Here is a 22,302-nt window from a genome sequence, read left to right as displayed (position 1 = left end):
TGACCCACATCAGCCAGGGTAGTTGTCATATTTTTTGAATGCCTGCTATGTGCCAGGCACTGTACTAGATGCTTTTATCTTATTTTCTTTGATACTCTTTAAGGATTCGTTTGACTCATTTTCCCCAAATAAGGATCCACTCTCAACCTGTCCATCTAAACATGTATCAAAAGGTAGTTTGTAAATTCTCCCAACTTCAGCTGTATTTTTGAACACATTGATTAATCAATAGGATACATCTGGTTTGTCTCCTCCCATCTGTTCCCTAGCTCCTCTTCCCCTGCCAATTCTTACATCTGGTGTTTCCCCCAAGGTCCGTCTTTGGCTCTTTCCTTTTTTCATACCGTTTTCCTGCTGAGTGAGGGCAATCCTTTCCATGGCTTACGTATTTTTTACATGGAAAGAAGAACTTTCTGAGCTTCTGACTGGTATGTCCAACACGATACTCATATTAAATATGTTATACCAGAGCTCATTTTCTTCCCAAACCTGCTCCTCCTCCCACAGTCCTGATTTCAGTGAATAGTCCCTACATCCATCCAGGCATGTAAGTCATAAATCTGAATGCCATCCCTGTTCCTCACAAATTATATCTTATGAGTTATTACCTTAAAAATCTCATCTGACTCTTACTTTCCATTACCATTGCCATAATATTTATTTAAAACCTTATCATTTGCTTGAACTATTGCTAAAATCTTTTAATTTGCCTCCCACTGCTAATCTCTGTCCTCCAGATTAGTGTTGCCCAGATGATCTTTTAAAATGAAAATGCAGTAATTTGTTTTCTTACATTAGAAAATGCCAAATGGTTCCACATTGTCTAAATTAGAGTAGAAATTCAATTGCCTTGGTACAGCACATGGCTCTTCATGATCCAGCCCCAATACAACACCCTAATCCCTCCACCCAATATTCTACACCATCCCCCTTCCATTTGGTTAAGCTGAGTCCTGGCAGTCACCATCATGCTGTTTTAGATTTCTTGGGTTGTTCATGTTATTCTTACGCCTGCAATCACCTCCATCTTCTTGTCTATTTAAAGAAAACATCATTATCATTTACTCACCACAAGCATTATCACCTCCTTTCTGACACTTTTCTTCCCATCTCCCAGCACAATTTCCTTTTTAAAAATACCCCATACATATTTCTCATAGCATCTACATTACATTAATTGTGCTTAACTGATGACATGTCTACTAGAATAATCTGCTGACGGCTTAGAGTATATGTTATTGCTTTTGAATCCCAAGTGCCTAGCACTGTATTTGGTGTATAGTTAAGCTGACCATACAATCAGGTGTGTGCTGGTCCACCTGGCTTACTTACTAACTGCACCCTCTTTCACTCTCAAAATTGTCTCATTTGGCAAGTAAATTCTATATGGTCACGCTCCACATAGTGCATGGTTAGTAAATGTTTGAATGAATGAATAAACAAGTAAGTGAATGAATGGATAAGCCTTAGTTTTCCCCAATTAATCCTTTATCTGAGCACTTATTACTATACAATATATGAGGGAGACTTTTTTTAAGTTAGTTGTCTATTATGTCTTTTTTCCTGCACTTCACTCCCGCCTGATTTAATATTGTTTCACATTATCTTAAGCAACACAGCACTCGATTGCTTTTTGGATCACTACATGATTTCAGTTTTCTGTAGCTTATCTCGTTTTGTAATCATTCGGGGCATTTACTGGTGCCAGTCTTTCAAAAGCTCAATTGACAGTAAAAACCAGATAGCCCCAGAGTGGAGGCTGATATGCAAAAACAAAAGTTGTCAGAATCACCACCTAATCCACACTGCCCTAGTTCGTCACATGTGGCACTAATTTGTTTTGCCCAAAACAAAAATGAATTCTGCTGGCGTCAATGCCCTTCCATTTGCAGACCAATAGAAATCCAGTATTCAGGGCACAGTCTGTCCTTACTTCCGCTTCGTCTTCCTGGGTCTCTAACTTCTTTGGACGAGTCCACCTCCGATTCCGAGCGGCTTCGGCGGGCGGGATGACCGCGGCACACAGTGGATCGGTGCGGACGTTACGGGTGCCTGGCCGCCACGGCTATGCTGCCGAGTTCTCCCCGTACCTGCCAGGCCGCCTGGCCTGCGCTGCCTCGCAGAACTACGGCATCGCCGGTGAGGCCGCCTGGGCGGGGCGGAGAGGGGGGCGGGGGTGGGTGGGTACCAGCCTAGCCTGGCTTCTCCACTCGGTCGGAAAACGTTTCCGGCAGTAGACGACGCCTCAACTGAACACCAGGGGGAGCAGGGGATCCTGTCGGCTCCCTCTCCCTCTTTTGTGCAGTGTGGGGAGTTGGTCTGGCAATAGTGTCATTTTCCCCTCCGCATTTACCGTGCAGAAGTAGCATTTGGAAGACGCCTAGTGGCCCGTGTCTTAAGAATTCCTTAAGAGCGCACCAATTCCACTGCCAGCTGATACTCGCCCACCCCACCACCCTGGACCACTTCCCGGCACACACCGACCTAGAGAGAGGTTAAACCTCCCTAGGGCGTTTAACCTGTGTAGCTATTTTGACGGGTCTGACCGGTCTGACCCGACCCCAGCACTTTGAAGACCTTCCTCAGGCTCATCTCAGTACGTGTTAAGTCGTCCACGTTCCCCACAGTCAGCATTCGGGCTGTCAGTCATGAATCGAGTGCCCCTGATTTAAGACTCCTTGCAATTGCCGTTATGAAATTTATCCAGGTTGTGCTTTCATCGGTTGTTCTATCAGGAGGTCTATATTTGCAAGCATTTGTTTGGGGTTTAAGTCAGTTGTCTGTCATGGTCTAGATTGAAAAGCAGGGTTCCATTCTTTTTTTTTTTTTTTTTTGCATTTTGTTAATTGTTTTCTGGTGGTTTTATTTTTTTTATTGTATTTTTTCCCATTACCATTTATCTCCCTCATACCCCCCCCCCCCCCCGCGCAATCACCACACTGTTGTCCGCGTCCATGAGTCCTTTTTGTTTTTTGCTGGCTGCCCTCCACCCCAGCCCCTCGCCCCCACCCCACAACTGTCACCTTGCCCTCTGTGAGTCTCTCTCTATTTTGCTTGTTCAGTTTGTTCATTAGATTCTACATATGAGGAAGGGTTCCATTCTTAATTTTTCTTCTTTTAATTAATATCCTAATTAAAAGAATAGCTACATATCCAACCTACACATCCTAAACAACCTACACATCCTAATAATGTAGCTATTATTTACACAACGAAGATATGCAAATCACTGCATGATTCCAGCTTTGGTAGCAGTTTTTGTTTGGTCCTTACAGCTGAAAAAATAATGTAATTTCTAAAACTTGGAGAGAAATATTTGCTTTCTTTTACTTTCACCATTAGCTCTTACTGCTTGCATATTTAGATTTACAATAATTGCCCACCAGTCAGGTTGAAGACCCATGGGTTTCTGACGTTTTGAAAGAAAACCTTTACAAAAACTTTAATGGAGTTGGCATTTTAAAAAAAAATTAGTCATATTTAAATAAAAGGCCATCCAGTACCTTTCCCCCTACACAGTTCCGATAACTAATATAACTTTTAAAATATGCTGGTCCCTTAGTAAAATAATAATTCTTTGGTAGATAACATACATATTGTCTTTAGCACTTTGCTACCAAGTATGTTGCAGATTCCACCAGATATTTTGTTTTAAAGTCCCATGTTGATGCAGTTTAGATTTATTGGTGAGGCAATGAGATGTAGCAGGAATAGAATCCTGGGGGGTCTGTAAGCCAGAGGTTTGCTCCTGTACGTAGCGGTGCTAACACCTATCTGGGAGGTTTAGATGCCTGGCCCCTGCCTGGCCACAGAATTTGAACTCAAATGTCTCCTCTGGTAGGAGGAGATGTCTGGATCTCAAGCATAAGTGCGATGACAAGTTTAATCCTTAATGATTGAAGCACAACACAGAAAACCAGAAATAGGGAATACAACCTAATTTTGTATACTTGGTCTTGATAACTTTAGGGGGAAATTCATGGTGGTAAGTTAGGTACTCAGTGCTTGACCCCTCCTTGACCTTAGGTGGTCCCCTGGCAGTTTCAACAGCGTGATCTCTGCTTCTTTTCTCCTTAGGCTGTGGAACCCTGCTAATACTGGATCAAAATGAATCTGGCCTTAGGCTCTTTAGAAGGTAAGCTGGTTCTTTAACTGGTAACTTATGTGTATTCTCTTTTGTTATTAGAGCCTTAATAGAATTAGGTTTTGAATCTCTTTTATCCATAAAGTTTAAAAAAATTTTAATTTGCAATGTAAAAGAAACTTCAACATTTGCATAGTATAGAACTTATTTTTGCCATTAAGTGTGATCATCATTTTTCTTCCAAAGCTCTAGTCTCTCAGTGTCCATTTAGATATTATAAAACTTACACATAAAAAATGAACTAGTAACTGTACTGCTGTGTGATGTTTCTATCTTTGCTGTCTTCTTAATGTAGTTTAGTGTCACTCATTCAGGAGCTAATTATCCATTTTGTAGGTTATCTAGTGCCTCCTGCCCTTTTCTTTCTACGCATGTCTTGTGTACATGACTGTTGGACTCAGTACCTCCATCAGAGTTAGTCAGAGGGAGAGAGAGGAAAGGAAATGCCGTCAGAAAATACCTGCCTGCTCTTCGCGCAGGTGAAAGATTTATGGGAAAAATTGGAATCACTTCTCCAAGTTAGTATTTTAAAGTGCTTGCTGGGCCTGCCTCTGAACCACAAAAACAGTGAGCACCCAGGTATGGCAGCATGCCTTCATGTAAATAGTGCTGTGTCTCCAGTGGGGAGACCTAATTTTAATCTAGCTGGGTAGTTTTCTAGTTGGATGGACTACTCCGCTCACCTCCTTGAACTTGTGTCTGCATGTTTCAAGTGCCTGTTCTACTTACTTCTCATAGTTGTGAAGACTAGGTGAGATAATGCATTAAAATATGACAAACTTAAAAAAGTGTAGTTATTACTGTTATTTTATGTTCAACTAGATTTTTTCAAGTTTAATTTTTTTGTGTGGTAGCTTTGACTGGAACGATGGTTTGTTTGACGTGACCTGGAGCGAGAACAATGAGCACGTCCTGGTCACCGGTAGTGGGGACGGCTCGCTGCAGCTCTGGGACACTGCGAAAGCCGCGGGGCCACTGCGAGTCTACAAGGAGCACACTCAGGAGGTAGGGAGGGAAGCTTTCTGGGCCTGTGGGTTTTCTTTGGATGAAACGTGTCTGGGGACAGAAATGTAGGGAAATGTCTTCAGGGAACAAGAAGTTTAAGCTTTGGTGTTTGTGGCACGTGTTAGAGGTATCTCTTGGCCTAAGGAGCTGGGAAAGAAGAACAGGACAGGCTTCTCATTAGTCAGTAAAATGCCACCAGTGGGAGCATACTTCGTTCTGCACCAGGTCCTCCAGAGAGTCCCGTTGCTTTCTTTGTACCCTCGGAACACGCCTGCCATGCTCTGCCTCGAGGTAGAGGTGGGCAGACTTTTCACAGAGACATCGCAGGATTGCCTTTAGGTCTTCAGTAGGATGCCTAAGGATGTTCAGAATATGTGGGGGCAGAAGCCTCAAACACTGAATATGAGGCAGAGCTTCCTGACGGACTTAAATCTAAATCTGGCTCATTTGTCTAGATATTGTGTGTGGGGGCGGGTAGAATAGAAAACAGTGTGACCTTAAGTTGTTAAAATATATATTATGTTTTTAAAGAACATGATGGTAAAGACATTCTCTTTTGGTATTTTACTTTAAATGTTTAAAAATTTTTTCTTGAGGTAGAAATAGATCCTTTAAATGAAAACTTGCAAATTTACTTTCCACAGGGCCTGGTCCATAGAAGGCCTTCAGTAAATGTGTATCAGATGCAAGAATGTTAGTCTTTTGTGATAAAAGATTAGTTTTATGAGGATTCCAAACATCATTTTATAGCTGTAGTTATTAAAAATCAGTGCCTTTAAGATTGCGATAAAAAATAATGGAAAATTTTAGTTCCTCTGTTTTATTGTGAAGGCTGTTTGAATAAGTGTAGTTATAAATGATCATGTTTTCATAGAATTGCTGAAAATTAAAACAGTTTAAGTAAAGAAGGGACTTTAGTTTCAGGATGTTCAATGCAAGACTTTCATAGAGCAAAATATCCAAAATTCAGACATTTTTGTGGTACCTTCATGGTTTTTGCCATATTCTTTTTTTAAAAAGATTTTTAATTTATTTTTAGAGAGATGGGAAGAAAGGGAGAAAGAGGGAGAGAAACATCAATGTGTGGTTGCCTCTTGAGAGCCCCCTGCTGGGGACCAGGCCTGCAACCCAGGCATGTGCCCTGACTGGGAATGGATCCAAAGACTCTTTGCTTTGCAGTCCAGTGCTCAATCCACTGAGCCATACCAACCAGGGCAGGAACTTTTGTTAATCATGTTAGGTGTGAAAATGGCCTTGTGCTTAAGTTGAAAACCATCCTTATCCACTGTAGTGTTAATGAGTGAAATTGTCTGATGTTAAAATACTCCAGCGATCAGTCAGTCAGTGATGGGATAAAACGAGGCAGGAAAAATGTTGATTGTTATAGGTGGTATATGTTGGGTACCTGGGGATTTATTATGTGGTTTTGTTTACTTCTATTCACATTAAAATGTTTCTGTCATGACAAATTAAAAAATTTCATTTCCCATTAAAAGCAGCATGTAGCCCTTTCTAATCACTCAGTAATGAAAAGTCAATGTTCCTCTCCTTTATATTGATACACATAAATATGATGATTCCAGACATAGTTTTTCTTTGGTGATTTTTAATTAAAAAGAACAACTTAAAAAGGGCAGTACTGTACAGTAGATAAAATATGAGCTCTTTGGGAATTAGTTTCAGCAATAACATTTGTCCTCTCAAATGGTTTTTGATTAGGTTTAGATTTCATAAAGCAGCACAAAATAGTGTTCAGTGTTTTTTCTTGTTGCAGTTTTTCCACTAATTTTCTTCACCACTGCCAAGAGTAATTTCATAAAATAGGCCTTTAGAGGACCCTGCTTTTAAGAGTATAACTGTGTATTTCCCTTCTTTTTTATACTTAATCTGACCATTTGCCATGTCTACTGTTTGAGAGGTAGGGGAGGGGGTTGGGAATAGGGAAAAGATGGAAGAGTGGACTAGTAGGAGATGTGCCTTCCGTTCAGGTGTGTTTCTCTGCCCCTTCAAAAAATTTTTGATTAACTCTGCTGTCTGCAAAGGACGGTGCTAGGCCTAGTCAGGAAGATGAACAAGTCAGGCAGGGCCCTGCCCCGTCCAGGGGAAGAGGCTCCGGCTGCTGGCTATTTGATGTGGGCCATGGTAAGTGCCGTGACCATACAGCGTGCTATGAGAGGGGAGGATCTTGTCTGGGGAAGGGACGGGGGAGGGGGCATGCTTGAGTCTGATGGGGGAGTAGGGATTGACTAGGTGGCGAGGTCAGAGGAACAGTGCTAGGGGCAAAGGAAGGCTCATGCTCCAAGGGGAAGGATTGAACCTATGTGCCCATAGCAGTTAGTTAGCATTTTGGCCTTTATGTTAAGATCAGTGGAAGGACATTGAAGATTCAAAATAATTTACTGTGAAATATTTCATACATGTGAAATATGCATATAAAATTTATAATGAACACTTGTATATTTATCATCTAGCTGAAGAAATAAAACCTCACCGATACCATGAAGTCCCTGGTTACTGATTGTATCCTTCTGTCTCCTTTTTTCTGATCCTGTTCTCTTCCCACCTTTTTTCCTTCCTTCCTTCTTCCCGGGAGCATCCACTGTCCTGAGTTTTTATTTATGTATTTTTTGTTTTTCCTCTCACTTTTACTACATATGTATGCATCCCCAAGTCATGGGTAGTTTTGCGTGATTGTGATTTTGGGGTAGTAAGCCACAGCATGGATGAGTCTGAGTGCTGAGCGAGGGCTGTAAATTGCAGGAACCAGAGTATGAAATGACTGAAGGGCTTTCTGTCGTGGGAGGGGGGTGACATTAATTTGTGTCTTGGGGGCGACATTATTTTTTCTGCAGTGTAGATATGGATGGAGGTGAGCAAGAATGGTTGGGGGGGGCAGTTAGAAGGGTGCTGTAATCCAGGCGGTGGTTTGTGGTTGATGGTTGTAGCCTCTGAAGAGAAATTACATACGAACTTGTGATCCTGGCCCTTTGGGATCTTGTCCCTCCTATTTGACCTTGTTGTTCCTTGAACATGACATGCTTGTTTCCTGCTTCAAGGTCTTTTCTTCTTCTGAAAGCCTCGCCTCAAGTCTGTAGTTTTCTCTCCTACTGCACAGAGTTAGTTATTTGCTGAGAGAAGTCTTCCCTGACCACTGTTGAGAAGTGACCTGCCACCCTTGTCATTGTTTTCTAGTTTCCTTACTTTGCTTTATTCTGCTTTGTAATTTTAAACAATAACAACACGAAATTATATTTTTAATTATTTACAGACTGTTTTCCCCTCCTAAATAGAAGATCCACAAGGGTTGGGACTTTATCTGCCTTGTCTAGCATTGCATCTCCCCTCCCTGGCCCCACTCCATGCCTTGTATGTAGTAGGTGCCCAATAAATATTTCTTGAATAGATGAGTAAACTGACTTAAGGTTGGGATAATGGAATCCAGTCACCCCTTTTTGGTTGTCTCCCAAACATCTTTATGGCTGTAAACTTTTTACAGAGCTTGAGGGAAACGCAAAACCCCTGTTCTTACCAGACATTTCCACTTGAGTATCTCGCTGTCACCTCAAACTCAGTGTGTCTAAAATTATACCTTAGCTTTCTTCATCCAGTCTTCCAGTTTTGGGAGTGCCGCCATCCTTGATAGTCCCCAGGCACAAACCTTTGGTGTTAGCTTGCAGCGTACCCTAGTCCTAATCTCTTGGTGCTTTCTGTGCCCGTGCGTGTCTTTGGACCCGTGGGCTCCTGGTCAGTGTTTACACTTCTGCTTCCTGCTGCTAACACTGCAGCCAGCCCTCAAGGCCCTGCTTGAATCCTTCTCTTTCAGGGGATCAAGCTGAAGCTTCCATCCCAGCACCCCTTTTGTACTTACGTCTAGAGGTTTTGATTATTTTTAACACAATATTCTGACTGTACTGTTAGTTACATGTCCTAATATTTTAAACTCAGTAAAGCAAATGAAGTGTTATTGACTGAGTCACCTTTACTTCCTTCTCTATTATTCCATTTTTAACCTTGTTATGTGTGTCCTGTCCTTAGTCTTATCCTAGAGTCCTAATAATGTGTGCCACACTGTGTGTCAGATAAGACAGCTGGCAGGACACTGCCATCCGCACAGCTTCCTTACCTCCCATTTTCTCTTCTCGTTAGGGCTGGGTTCTCTCTGAGCCTGTGGAGGCTCTCACAGTTTTGAAAGGTGAGAAGGCATAAGGTTTCAAGTCCCACATTGTGCTGGAAATGTGTAGAGGCGTGGAGAGTGAGCTAATGTTGTTAGTTTTTAGCTGTGTTCAGTTATCTTTTAAAATGAAAACAGTAGCTCTTTCCAGCTTCTCAGCAGAGTTACATATTGTGAGGATAAATTTGGCTGGGTTAATTCACATTTATTGTGAATTCACACCTATTGCAATGAGCATAGATGTACGAGATGTGTGGCAGTTATTTAATATGAATTTCTCTAAAATACGGTAAATGCTGATCAGAAGTAGGTACAAGATGCTGTTGGAATGCACAGAAGGAAGCATCTAAATCATGGAGGGGTTCGTCAGGGGAGGCTTATTTTGTCAAAGACATGATGGGGCCAAGTCTCGACATTTGAGCAGGAAGGAGTTCACTGGGTGGACAGGGGCTTTAAGTTCTTGGGTGTGTATAATCCATGAAAGCAAAATGAAATAGGTCTGGGCCCAGAGGTGACTCCAGTAAAGTGTGATACCAGCAAGGGCCGCCCTTGGTTTCCTTCATATTGCAGCTCCAGGTCACCAAGAAGTTCCAGTTCCACAGCGCCCTGGAGCAGGGCACTGCAGAGACAGCCTAGCAAAGGGAAGAAGGGGGACTGCAGACAGGCAGCCCAGGCTCAGGTTTCAGCTCTGCAGCTTGCCAGCTTTGGGAATTCGAACCTCTGTGGGCCTTGGCATAGTATCTACTTCTACTTCATGGAGGTGTAGATTAAATGAAATAAAATACACAAAATGCTTGTGATAACACCCTACATGCAGTAGGTGCTCCATAAAGATTTGCTTTTATGGCTATTTTTGACGATTCACATCAGCCCAGAGCAGAGGTTGGCAAACTACTATGCCTGCTTGGGCCAAGGCCAAACCCAGCCCTCTGTCTGATTTGAAATAAAGTTTTATGGGAACACAGCCATGCGCGTTCATTAAGTGTCATCTGTGGCTACTTTGGTACCCTACAAGGCTGAGTTTAGTTGTGACAGAGATCAAATGGTCCAGAAAACCTAAAATACTTACTTGGCCCTGAAATTTGCTGAGCTCTGGCCTAGAGGATAAAGTCAAACTCTTCTGCTCTCAGAATCTTCAGTGATTGCTTCCACACCTATCTTTTCCACCTGTAATTAACAGATGGCTGTAGCAGTCTTTGGTTTCTGCTGCGCCTCTGTCTGCTATCTGAGCTCTGTTACTGGACTGTGGTTTCCGTAGTGTTCCAACTGCTCTTTGCTCTTTTGCATGGACCTGGGCAGCAGCAGGGCCAGGGCTAGGAGGGGTGGGTGAGACACTCACCTAGAGTACCACGATTGAGGGAGGTCTCTAAACTTAGTGGTCAAAATAAATAATCTCTTAATGCAGTGGTTTAAAAAACAAAACTAATGCAAAAATCTATGCTTAACAAAAATATCAATTTTAAGTAAAGCAGTATTACTGATTTTTTTGTTTTTACTCAAGCTCCAGCATGGCTCAGCTTAGCAGTAGGCAGCTGAGAACAGGTAACCCATGCTTAAACCACTGCAAACTCCTGTCACTCATACTTCTTCCCTAGATATGGTAGTTCAAATTTTCAGATTCAGAATAACCTGCTGATCACATTTAGTGACATGTACGCATATCTGTGTCGGGACTACTTTCATAAAGTATAATTATGCACATATTTTGTGGACCTTAGCTTATATTAATCTGTAATAATCTGTTGTATAAAATGACAGAATGAAAAATATTTCCATGAGCTTCCAAGTAGTTCATTTGAAGTGGTTTATTGAGAGCAGTGAAGCCCAGATTAGAACAGTACCATTGCATAACTAAGGCTGTTTACCAAGAGATCTGAAAGGATCACCTGGTTCCCATAAGCTTTTTCAAAGAAAGGCCAGATAGTGATATTGATTGCATTTTAATGCTTTCTGATAGACATTGACCCAGCAAGCTTTTTTAATCTGCTTTGACATTTCTTCAGGGTGCTGCAGACAATGATTTGTTGGTAGGTTTAAAGATATGTATAATTTTTTAGTGAAGAAGGTTTGGAAATATTCTGTAGAATTCTATTAAATAGAGTCTGTAGGAATAAGTCTGGGGGAGTGGACAAGGGGACTTTCCACTTCTCGGACACAATGTTGAGATTTATACGACTTTATTTGATGCTTTAACAAAGTAAATTAGTTGTTGTAACTGGCTACCACTGTTATAATGAGATAAAAATATAACAGTGAACTTGATGCTCTTTTGCTTTCCAAACGGCACTTTTAAATGTTTTTAGGTATACAGCATTGACTGGAGCCAAACCAGAGGTGAACAGCTTGTGGTGTCGGGTTCGTGGGATCAAACTGTCAAACTGGTATGTTGGCGTCGCTGTGTTTAAAAATAAGCATTCCCTCCCCAAAGCTGCCACTGATTTTTTTCTTTTCTAGAACAGAACATTCTTCTGTGGCTTTTAAAGTAGATAGCTAGTTATATATTTTTAAAGTACCTTAAAGCATTTATTAGAATTAAAAATTTTCTAATCTTTTGGCTGTAAACTAATAATTAGTTCAGCATTGATTATTTTAGCCCCTTAAATGCCATCTTGCATTATGAAAAAATAGACTTTAGAAAAGTCCTTGAGACGTGTATCTATAGTGTGTGTGTATATACATATATATAAATACATAGATATTTTATGTATTGTATATCTAAAAGCATACATTTGAATTTATCTTTTTATGTAATTGATCTCTTCATTTATTTTTAGTGGGATCCAACTGTTGAAAAGTCTTTGTGCACCTTTAGAGGCCATGAAAATGTCATTTATAGCACAATCTGGTCTCCCCACATCCCTGGTTGCTTTGCTTCAGCCTCAGGTAAGTAATTTGACCTTCACAAAAAGCCTTACTAGTAGAGAATGGTGGTCTTGCTTTCCCCAGTAGGTGGCACTGTGTACCGTAGAGCTGAGGGTGGGGAAACCGAATTCTTTGTGCTCTCTGTTGCTTTACCTACCACCCCCTAGACATGAATTAGGTGGGCCTAAATTACTTTTTAATCATTCTAACCATTTGACTAGCATGCTCTTTTTTGGTGAAGTAGGAGGTGTGGGACAGAGAGCAAGTGAGGTTCTTTGGTATCAGTCTCTCCTTTCCTTGATGTTTTCCCTCCTTTTAGAATGTCCTCTTTAGGATGTAATTCATTGCCGCTAAGCTAGAGCAAGGATGCTTTTTGGTATCCTTGCTTATCTTTTCTTCTGACTGTTTGCTTTTGCTTTATGTCAGCAATTCTAAAAACCCCAAATACTCACTGTTTTCCTTTTACGGAAAACATTTGCTGCCGTAGAGCCTTGCGTAGGGTTGGGATAGAGCCATGGGAACTATTCTGGTTGTTTGGAGGAGGACAGAAGACGTAACTACAGGAGGAGGTAGAGTGCTTCTTCTAATATCGTCTCCTTGTTTAGTTACCCAGACCCAAAGGTAAACAGTCCACAGGGTACTGATTGTTCCTTTCTTGCCAGAAAACTGTGTCAGTGCCCTGCATTGTGGAATTATGTCAGGTGGCTTTCATAAGGAATACAATGTCACAGAAATCCTTCCAATTTGTTTTTTATTGAGATATAATTGACATATAACATTGTACAGGGTGGGGCAAAAGTAGGTTTACAGTTGTGAATACATGAAACAGTTTATTCTTGTATTTTTCTTAATTATTGTATTATTTTCCATATAAACAGCCGTAAGCCTACTCTTGCCCCACCCTGTGTTAATTTCACTTGTACAACATAATTATTCAATATCTGGATATACGTATTGTGAAAGGATCACCCCACTGAGTCTAGTTAACATCCATCATCACACATAGTTACGAATTTTTTTTCTCATGAGAACTCTTAAGGTCTGCTGTCAACAATTCTCAACTAAACAGTACAGTGTTATAACTATAGTTACCGTGCTGCACATTATATTCACATGACTTGTTTTGTAACTAGATGTTTGTACTTTTTTATCTTCACCCATGAAAGCCTACCTCACCCCCACTTCTGATAGCCACCAATCTGCTCTTTGTATCTCTATTTTTTAATGCCACGTAAAAGTGAGATCACATGGTATTTGTCTTTTGTTTATTAGTTTAGTTTTAATTGTAAAAATTGAAAATACCCATGTGCCTGAATTCTACAAGTACTGTTAGGCTGAAGACAATCAGAAGTGAAAATCTTCAGGTAAATTGTGTATAGACTAGAATGTCCATTTAAATTGAACAACTTTTTGAATCTAAGATAAGAGTGAAGTAAATGACAGTATCTTCTGTGTGTAGAGGTGCAGTTAATTTTTTAAAATGTTTTGTTTGCTGATTAAAATCAACAGCATTGTTTTCTAGAACAAAGAGTGGTATACTCTGTTAACTAATAAACTTATTACTATTATTTTTTAACTTATAAATTGTCATAGTTTTTTATTCATAATCTGAAATGAATCTTTTTCAAAATATCGAGGCTTTGGGGATAAGTCTAAATTTCTTTTTTAGTCTTTTGTCTTTCTGTTGTGCGGCTTACCATAGGACAGGTGTTTATTAAGTCAACAATAGCAATATTGATACATTTAATTTGAATTAACTCTTTAGCCTGCATATATAATTTGACTTAATCATCTTTTATGCTTTTAATTTAGTGTAAATGCTAATGAGTTTTATGTTTGTAGTGAATCCCATCTGCAAGATGACCACACTTCAGTGTAATGGTTATAATTATCATTTTACTATTAGTGAAAATCTCCAACACTTACTATTAGTGAAAATCTCCAACACTAGTGTAACTGTATTAGTACAATTACATTAAAATTCTCATGAAAACGTGAATCCGACTGACATTAGCATCATGATCTTCCAGTAGGCATGCCCATTGAGCCTTACATCCTACATTTTCAGAGGAGGCATTTCAAACCTTGGATGGAATTACTGGTATAGAATAGATCCACCTTCAGTGAACCAGTCAACACATGTCTGCTGGGAGCTCTGATTGTCATCATGCACAATAAACTAGAATTAATAATGAGTATACTTTACATATTTGGGAAAGTATTAGTAAGTAAAGCTCCTTGAACTACTGATACTTAAAAAAATATTTACCTTATTGAATATAATTTTGTTAATTCTTCTGATATATAAGTTCTACAGTTGTCTTCATTTGACTTTAATCATTGTTCTTTTTATGCCCATGATCAATGTGAAATCTGACAATGACAAAGTCATGAACTAATACAGCTGCATTTATCTGAATGTCAGGCAGCACTGTGTGTATTAGCCCTTTATTTGGACTGAGTCATGCGCTGCTTCTTTCACGGGCCTTTTGTGTAGCCTGGTATACATGATATTGACTCCGGATGCTACACTCAAGAGTGTTCCGTGTGAGACTGAATAGCAGGAAAAGATTAGTGGTGTATAGAGAGTTAGCAGCGTAATCATCAAACTTAACTTCGAAAAGGATCTGTGTGTTGTAAGTAGGTACTGTATAAAAGCAGTTTTTTATCAACAAAGTGATTATTTGCTTTAACAGAAGAAAAAGAACATTTGTTTAATGATCTTACTTTCATGTGCCAGGTGGGAAGGGATGGGAGGGGGGTGGTGAAGAAGGTGAAGGTCAGGAGTGCAGACTGGCTGCCACGGGGCGGTCCCGGGATGGAAGTACAGCCTAGGGAGCACCGTCAGTAGTGCTCTAGTCACTGTGTGCAGTGTGAGCTGGGCCAGGATTTAGCGGGATGATCACTTAGTGATTATGTGATGTCTAGTCACTGGGGTGTACACCTGAAACGAATGCAATATTGCCTATCAACTCTAACCGAAAAATTAAAAATGATTAAAATATAGATTAGAAGTGAATGTAAACAGTGGTCATGTCAACCAGGACTTCTTCAGTTGAAATTGAAAGAAATTTTGCCCCAAACTGCTTTACGAAAGAAGACAATTCATTTGCTCGCATAGCTCACATAGTTTAAAAGTCCAGAATTAGAACTGGCTTCATAGAGGCTTGGCTGGATACAGGGTTCAAAGGATATTCTTGTGCTCACTTTTGTTCTGTCTTCTGTCGAGTTGGTTTCAGTGTCATGCACCTGTGACAGCAAAATGGCAGCAGCTTTAATGCCCACATCCTTTCTGGTTTCTGTGTGTGAGGAAAAAGTGAGAAGTTTTCAGACCTCTAGGAAAAGTTTCATTTTCTCCTTTGGCTCCAGAGGGAGTCTGGGAGTTCCTGAACTAATCACTGTGTCTACAGAGGGACTGGCAGTGCCGGCTTAGCGCCCACAGTTGAGAGTAGGGAATGGGAGGGAGGGGTTCCCAAAGTGCGTACACTGAACAGGCAGAGAGTGAATTTTGATTAGATGGAAGTAAATGGATACATTCTAGGGGGCCAATATTCACTGAAATGGCTGCACATTCAGGGCTTCAAAGAGATCTGAAGGGATTTAATGAAAACCAAGCACTGTATCTGTATGCTATAAAATACGTTCCTTTAAAAATTTCTCCAAGAATTTAGTACCCTTCAGAGTTGCATGGTATTTGCAAATCTAGGACTGAATTTATCATTAGCTAAGACGGGCCCCAAATGGGGAGTTACTGGAGGTTTAGATCTAGATTTGCCTTCTGTACTGGAGTTCTCTGCGGACACTGCATTTTGTCTGGTTCGTGGTAGCTGTGTTAGCACAGCATTTGTATTTCTAAATGATGTGAGCTAGAAAGGAAGAATATTTAAGTTCTGTACAGAAAGAAGATTAATGTGAAGTAAACTTTCTTGTGAACCATGAAAACTAAGTTACTACTATTACAGACCCCATATAATTTTATAAATGATAGCCATGTGTGAATATGTTGGGCCCAGTAGTTAAAAAAACCTCATTGCACTCTGAGAAGGAGTCATGACATCTGATAGGCATCTGGTATTTCAATTAGATTAAATTATTTGGGCCCAATATGCATCCTTTTGCTACTCAGTTCGTTTCACGATTTCAGACTCAATGTTTACACTCATTCTCCTTACCCAACTTCCTTTTACCTGCTACAATTTGCAATTAATCATAGTAGTAGCCAGCACTTCCTGTCCTGCATCCTGCATTTAAATTCATTGGTTCTGCTGATAGTGGCAGGTCTGCAACTGAAAAGAGAAACTGGTGATTCAGGTGGGTCTGTCACACCATCGCAAGGGTCTGATGAATGTCTGGTTGACAATGAAAGGCCAGTTGTCTGGAAAATATGATGAAAAACAACAACAAAAAATGCAGCCCTGGCTGAGTGGTTCAGTTGGTTAGAGCGTCCTCCCGTGCACCGACTAGTTGTGGGTTTGATCCTCGGTCAAGGCACGTACCTACTTTGTAGTTTCAGTGCCTGGTCAGGGTGCATACAGGAGGCATCCAATTGGTGTTTCTCTCTCGCCCTCTCTCCTTCCACTCTCTCTAAAATTAATAGCCATATCCTCAGGTGATGACTTTTAAAACTTGTGAAAAAGAAACCAAACAAATACAGATGTCCTGGTGGCTCAAAGAGTCGAGTCATTGTGGCATTTAGAAAACAGTGATGAAGAAGTGCCAATTGCGTGCAGCAGGAGCGACTGTCACGGCATTGGAATTCTTAGCTTCTGCAGAGGAGTTCTCACTTTTTTTGTGCCCTTTAAATAAACTGCAAGAGGGACAAGCCATGGTACTTTAAAAAAAGTAGTGCTTGAGTATGATAGTGAGGAACCAAAATATTTTCTCAGAGAAGTTTAGCATAACCAACCACCCAGGCTTTGCTGTTTGATCTTTCCCTGGAGTGTAATGCACTTACAGAACAGTGTGTAATCTAAAGCACACAAGGCGATGAGCTTCTACAGTGGACACATCTGTGTACCAGCAGCCAGATCAAGGCACAGCGTTTCCAGAGGCCCTCCCTCACGTCCTTCCACTCGTTACTGCCCCCCTGCCTCAGGGTGACCCCTGTGCTGCCTTCTAATAGCATAGATTAATGTTGCCTGTTTTTATACTTTTGTGTCTGGTTTCTTTTGCTCAACATTATTTGTGGAATTCATTCAGATTGTTGCTAGAATAACAGTTCTTAATCTCCTAGTCAACATTCATTGTAATGTTTTGGCACTTTAAATCATTCACATGCCCATATAATGTAATTTTTGAGGGGAAGACAAGCTCATTGAACTTTAAACAATGCTTTAGTCATAACTATAGCAGACTTTAAAGTTTCAGCCTAACATTAAATATAAATTTTTGGAAGCTGGGGTACGTCCTTTAGGCTTTTCCTATGTTTTAGTGGAAGCCTTGTGCTGAATCAAATGTTTTTGTTTGGGGCTAGGCTTTTTAGAGACTGAAGCTTCAAATGAACTTCATCACTCCCCCCACGATGATCAGTGCTTTCCTTTGCCTACAAGTGATAGAACTTGAACTATTTTAGGCCTTTGTAGAATTTATTGAAGAGCAACCCCAGAGAGGGAGGGGATGCTTGAAGGTCCTGAGGACACGTTTTCTGTTCCTGGTTTGGACTTTTCTCTGCTTATTGACCTGGCTCTGCAGGCTAGCGTTACAGTGAGACCCATGCCCACCAGTGGCTCCTCAGTTGTATAACCTGTAGATTTTATTATTAGAGAGGGACTGACGTTATTTTTCAGCTATAGTTTAGAAAAATTTCAAGTACCTACCTTTGACTTGCCCACTGTGGTCAGAGCAGGGAATAAGATACTATGACTGGCCTTGCTGGGACCTGTCTGATTAGTTTCTCTTGTAAGTTGAAGACCTGCCACTGGCCATTGGTCAGCTGTGTTGAACCACACATAGGCCTTTCTGGAATTGCACGGCGAGAAGTGGACGCCATTCCTAGAAGAGTATTGCTGACAGACCAGACGTGGACACTCACACGACCCTGCTTTATACAGCAGGTCCTCAAATAAAGTTTCACTCAGCGTCTTGTCATTATGTTGAAGAGATGACGTAGGGTCTTAACTGTGGTTTGTATCAGTTAGCTTACGGTAAAATTGGTTTCATTGTAAATTGTTTTGTTCAAAATCACAGAACTTAGCTACGCTGTTAACTGTGGACTTACTAGACTCCGAAGGCTAGGGAAAATCATGAAAGATCGGGTTATCAAAGTTCTTTAGAATTCCAAAACAAATTCTGCCGACTGGTGACTAGACCACACAGACAGTGCTTGTAATTAGGGCCTCTGAAGATGTCTGAAGCTCTAATCTCTGCCAATTCTGAACAGTTTCCATTTGGCTCTCCAAACTCATCATTCCTTCTCATCCCTGTCATCCATAGCCAAATCTGAAAATGTTACTTCCTTCTATCAGAGTGATTTTCAACCTTTTGTAAAATAATAGGATGGTATTTTTAAATAAATTTTTAAAAATCCCCCACACAAAGCAGTAGCATGTATTTATAGATCCACAAAAAGTAGTAAAAGTATTACAGAAACACAGACTGAAGGGACGTACACCAAATTCCCGATTGCGGTGGCCTCTGGGCAAGGAGGTGGGGCAAGCCATTGGGACTACGACAGAGCTCCAATGTCGTCTGCAGTGTTCTAGTATTTTACTTCTAAAGTAACACTGGGGAAAATATGAGAGCATGGAACAGATGTGTTTGTGCATGCGTGTGTGTGCGATTGAGTGTGCTTTCCCCCATTTATAGAAAAAACATATAAGGTAAGAGAATAGAAGCAGCCAGCACTGATGGTGTGGTACTTCTCTAGAAACATCAGGAGGCATGTTACTGTGGGTATAGACAGGTCCTGGTTCAGGTCCTGATTCCATTGCCTGCTATCTTGAGTGGTTTATCTTCATGAGCTTCAGTTTCTTCCTTCATCAGTTAGTACAAATATTACTTTTTATATGATCAAAATTTCTACGTCAGCTGTGATGTTTAAAATAAATTAACACTTAATTAAATAAAAAAATTGAAAAAAATAATAAAATAAAATAAATTAACACATGTACAGTAAGATTCTCAGACCACATAGTGTTCTGGCATGCAGTAAGCACTCAGTAAATATTAGCTTGTTATTCATGTTATAATTAACAAGAATGACTTCTAATCATAAGTATGGTTTCCTATTTTATATTTTTACATCTTTTCTTATTTCAGTTTTGTAAGGAAGGTATATTATCATAGGTCTGGAAAAGAAGAATCACGTTTGATTAAACATCACAGCTGCCAAATGACTCAGCTGGAGTAGAAGCTCTGGAACTGCAGAGTCCTCATTCCTAACCTCTACATTTCATTACCCCAACAGTTTAATTCTTATCTTTCTTAAGCAGTTTCCAAGGAAATCAGAAAAAAATTGTCTGAAATACCTAAATTTAGCTAAATGATCTGATGTAGAGTTTCAAATACTATAGGAAAATATATGTAGCTATACATATTCTTTAAATTTTAAAGAATAATTTAATAATGTAGCACCTTTATATACTACATATTAAAACATCTACTCTGCTGGCAGCCATGCTAGGTGATTTACAGAAACCTCAATGCACCAAATTCTTGGGGAGCCCTCCAAGAGCGCATACTTCTTCTTAGTGGTGAGGAATCATTCTCAGACGCACATATTACGTAACTTCTACAGCGTCCCGCAATCACCAGTGGACATCAGGACTCTGACTGCCACCGTGCCATAGGCCACATTCTTATCATCCAGATGAACTAGCTTTCTCTCGGGACCAGTGGTTGTTTGTAATTTACTTTTGATGTAGATATACATATTTATTCTTGGTTTTATTCATTTGGTTATTTTGTTGTTTCCTCATAGTTTGCAAAAATTCAAGACAAACAGATATAAACCATTTAACCAGGGGTGACTTTGTCCAACTAAGCAATGTAAAGCAATTTTGTAATAATATTAAAAATTTTTTCAGGTTATTTCTTTCCAAAGAGAAAAAAATCCCTCTGGCTAGCTGATTAAAATGTGGTTAACGTAAAAGCTAAGATTTTAAAATTCTCTGTTTTGGCTTGGTAGACTTTGCCTATATTTAATAGTGAAATTGTTACTGTTTTGTTTCTTGTATGCTGGTACAGGGGACTAACTTTATTTATTAGAAGGGAGGATTTGGGGGGGCCTTTTCCTAAAGCAAGATGCACCAGATATTGTGCTTTTCTCGGTGTGAGATTCAGATTTTCCCGATTTGAACTGATCTAAAACACATTGTCATGGTGCATTACTTCTTGTAGTTCATCACTTTTACTAGTTCTTATGCATTGTTATAGTTAAAAACAACACATGTGTACATATTACTTACAGATGGCAGTATCCTCTCAGTGAAAGCTCTGTGTTTCCCATGATGTCGTCATGAGTACATGTCACTGAGCATCCAAGGTGGTGTGATGGAGTGTGATCAAGTCTTCCTCTCTCACCAGGTGACCAGACTCTGCGAGTCTGGGACATGAAGTCAGCAGGAGCCAGAATCGTGGTACCCGCACACCAGGCAGAAATTCTGAGTTGTGACTGGTGTAAATACGATGAGGTACCCTGTCTGGCTCTGCCCTGATTTGCTTAGCCTTTCCTAATGTTGAAGGGTTCTAGATTTCATTTTATCTTTGTTGATGTGGACTTTGGTGGTGTTTATGGACCATTAAGTTAAATTCAGTCCCTTTCATTTCTAATTGACAATTGTGAGTGGCTTACAATAGCGTTAAATGGATTTAAGGGCACACGAAACAGGCAGAATAAAGAACAGAAATTCTCAAAGTTCAGCAGTGCAGCCTTACTTGTTTGGTTGAGAAACTGCTTTACAGGTTATGTGATATTTTTTCTTTATTGCTCGTAACCTGCCAATTTGTGTCATCTTTTGCTTTTCATTCTTACTCACTTTGTTAACGAGGCTGCTGAACTATTTGTAGATTGATTCTTAATTTAACAGTCCATCAGTTTTTATATTCTCTGTTTATCTTCCCTATAAGCCTAACCAGACTTCATGCTTCTTCTAAAGAGGGAGCAATGCCCACTTGTAACTTTTTGCAAAGCTTCATTTAATCACAGAAACATGTGTATTAGATATAGCAATGGATCAAATATGTGTTGAGATATGTATATCTCAAGTGGTCTATTGACTGTGACAAAGAGGTAAAACTTAAGCCTCATTTTTCCCCACTTTTTTTTTTTAATATTTATTTATTTATCTTTAGAGGGGAAGGGAAGGAGAGAGGAAGAGAAACATCAATGTATGGTTGCTTCTCGTGCATCCCCTGCTGGGNCACTTGTAACTTTTTGCAAAGCTTCATTTAATCACAGAAACATGTGTATTAGATATAGCAATGGATCAAATATGTGTTGAGATATGTATATCTCAAGTGGTCTATTGACTGTGACAAAGAGGTAAAACTTAAGCCTCATTTTTCCCCACTTTTAAATTAAAGAATGAGAACATGATACTGGCAGAGTTTTTGAAATAAAAAGAAATAAAATAGATTAAAAGAAAATACAGCACCTATTCAATAGCAATACTTGATCAAAATAAAAAATTTCAGTGCTGGTAACTATAGTTCAATCTCTTACATCATAATCAATTTTCCATATGGGAAAATGAAACTGTGGACTACATATTTGGATTCTAAAAAAAGATGACAATATACACTTGAGAATGGTTTAAAAAAATTTTTGGAATCATTGAAGTTTATCTTTATTCATTTTATTTTATTTTTTTAATATAATTTTTATTTAATTCTTGTTCAAGTACAGGTTTCTGTCTTATATTCCCAACCCTGCCCACTGAAGTTTATCTTTAAATGAGTTTATACTGAAGCCCAGCACATTCAGACAGTGAATTACTGCTCTGGTTGATGTGCGTGGGGCTGAGTGTGAACCCAGTACTTGGCCTATTTAGCCAGGAACTTCGGGTTTACTTGGGTCTGTATAGAGCAAGAACTGTAAAGCCAAATATAAGGAGGCTCACCATTATTTGCATAGATTTTCAAATATGATTAGATATTACATTAAGGCATGCCTGTGGGAATT

General features: G+C 39.9%; 1 protein-coding gene across 1 annotated transcript in view; it reads left to right on the top strand.

Annotated features, from left to right (window-relative positions):
- The first annotated feature begins 1,950 nt into the window (after nucleotides 1-1,950).
- PEX7 (peroxisomal biogenesis factor 7) overlaps nucleotides 1,951-22,302 on the top strand; it is a 65,964-nt gene continuing 45,612 nt past the window's right edge. Inside the window, exons 1-6 of the mRNA XM_037045668.1 lie at nucleotides 1,951-2,139; nucleotides 4,078-4,135; nucleotides 4,999-5,149; nucleotides 11,624-11,701; nucleotides 12,095-12,203; nucleotides 20,706-20,812. Coding sequence (XP_036901563.1) covers nucleotides 2,010-2,139; nucleotides 4,078-4,135; nucleotides 4,999-5,149; nucleotides 11,624-11,701; nucleotides 12,095-12,203; nucleotides 20,706-20,812 — 633 coding nt within the window. The 5' untranslated portion in view covers nucleotides 1,951-2,009. The remainder of the gene's footprint in view (nucleotides 2,140-4,077; nucleotides 4,136-4,998; nucleotides 5,150-11,623; nucleotides 11,702-12,094; nucleotides 12,204-20,705; nucleotides 20,813-22,302) is intronic.

The sequence above is a fragment of the Sturnira hondurensis genome, unplaced genomic scaffold, assembly GCF_014824575.4.
Source record: "Sturnira hondurensis isolate 20B ecotype Veracruz unplaced genomic scaffold, ASM1482457v3 Scaffold0004474, whole genome shotgun sequence".
Lineage (NCBI taxonomy): Eukaryota > Metazoa > Chordata > Mammalia > Chiroptera > Phyllostomidae > Sturnira > Sturnira hondurensis.
The sequence above is the reverse complement of the archived record's forward strand: the minus strand, read 5'-3'. Positions and strand labels throughout refer to the sequence as shown.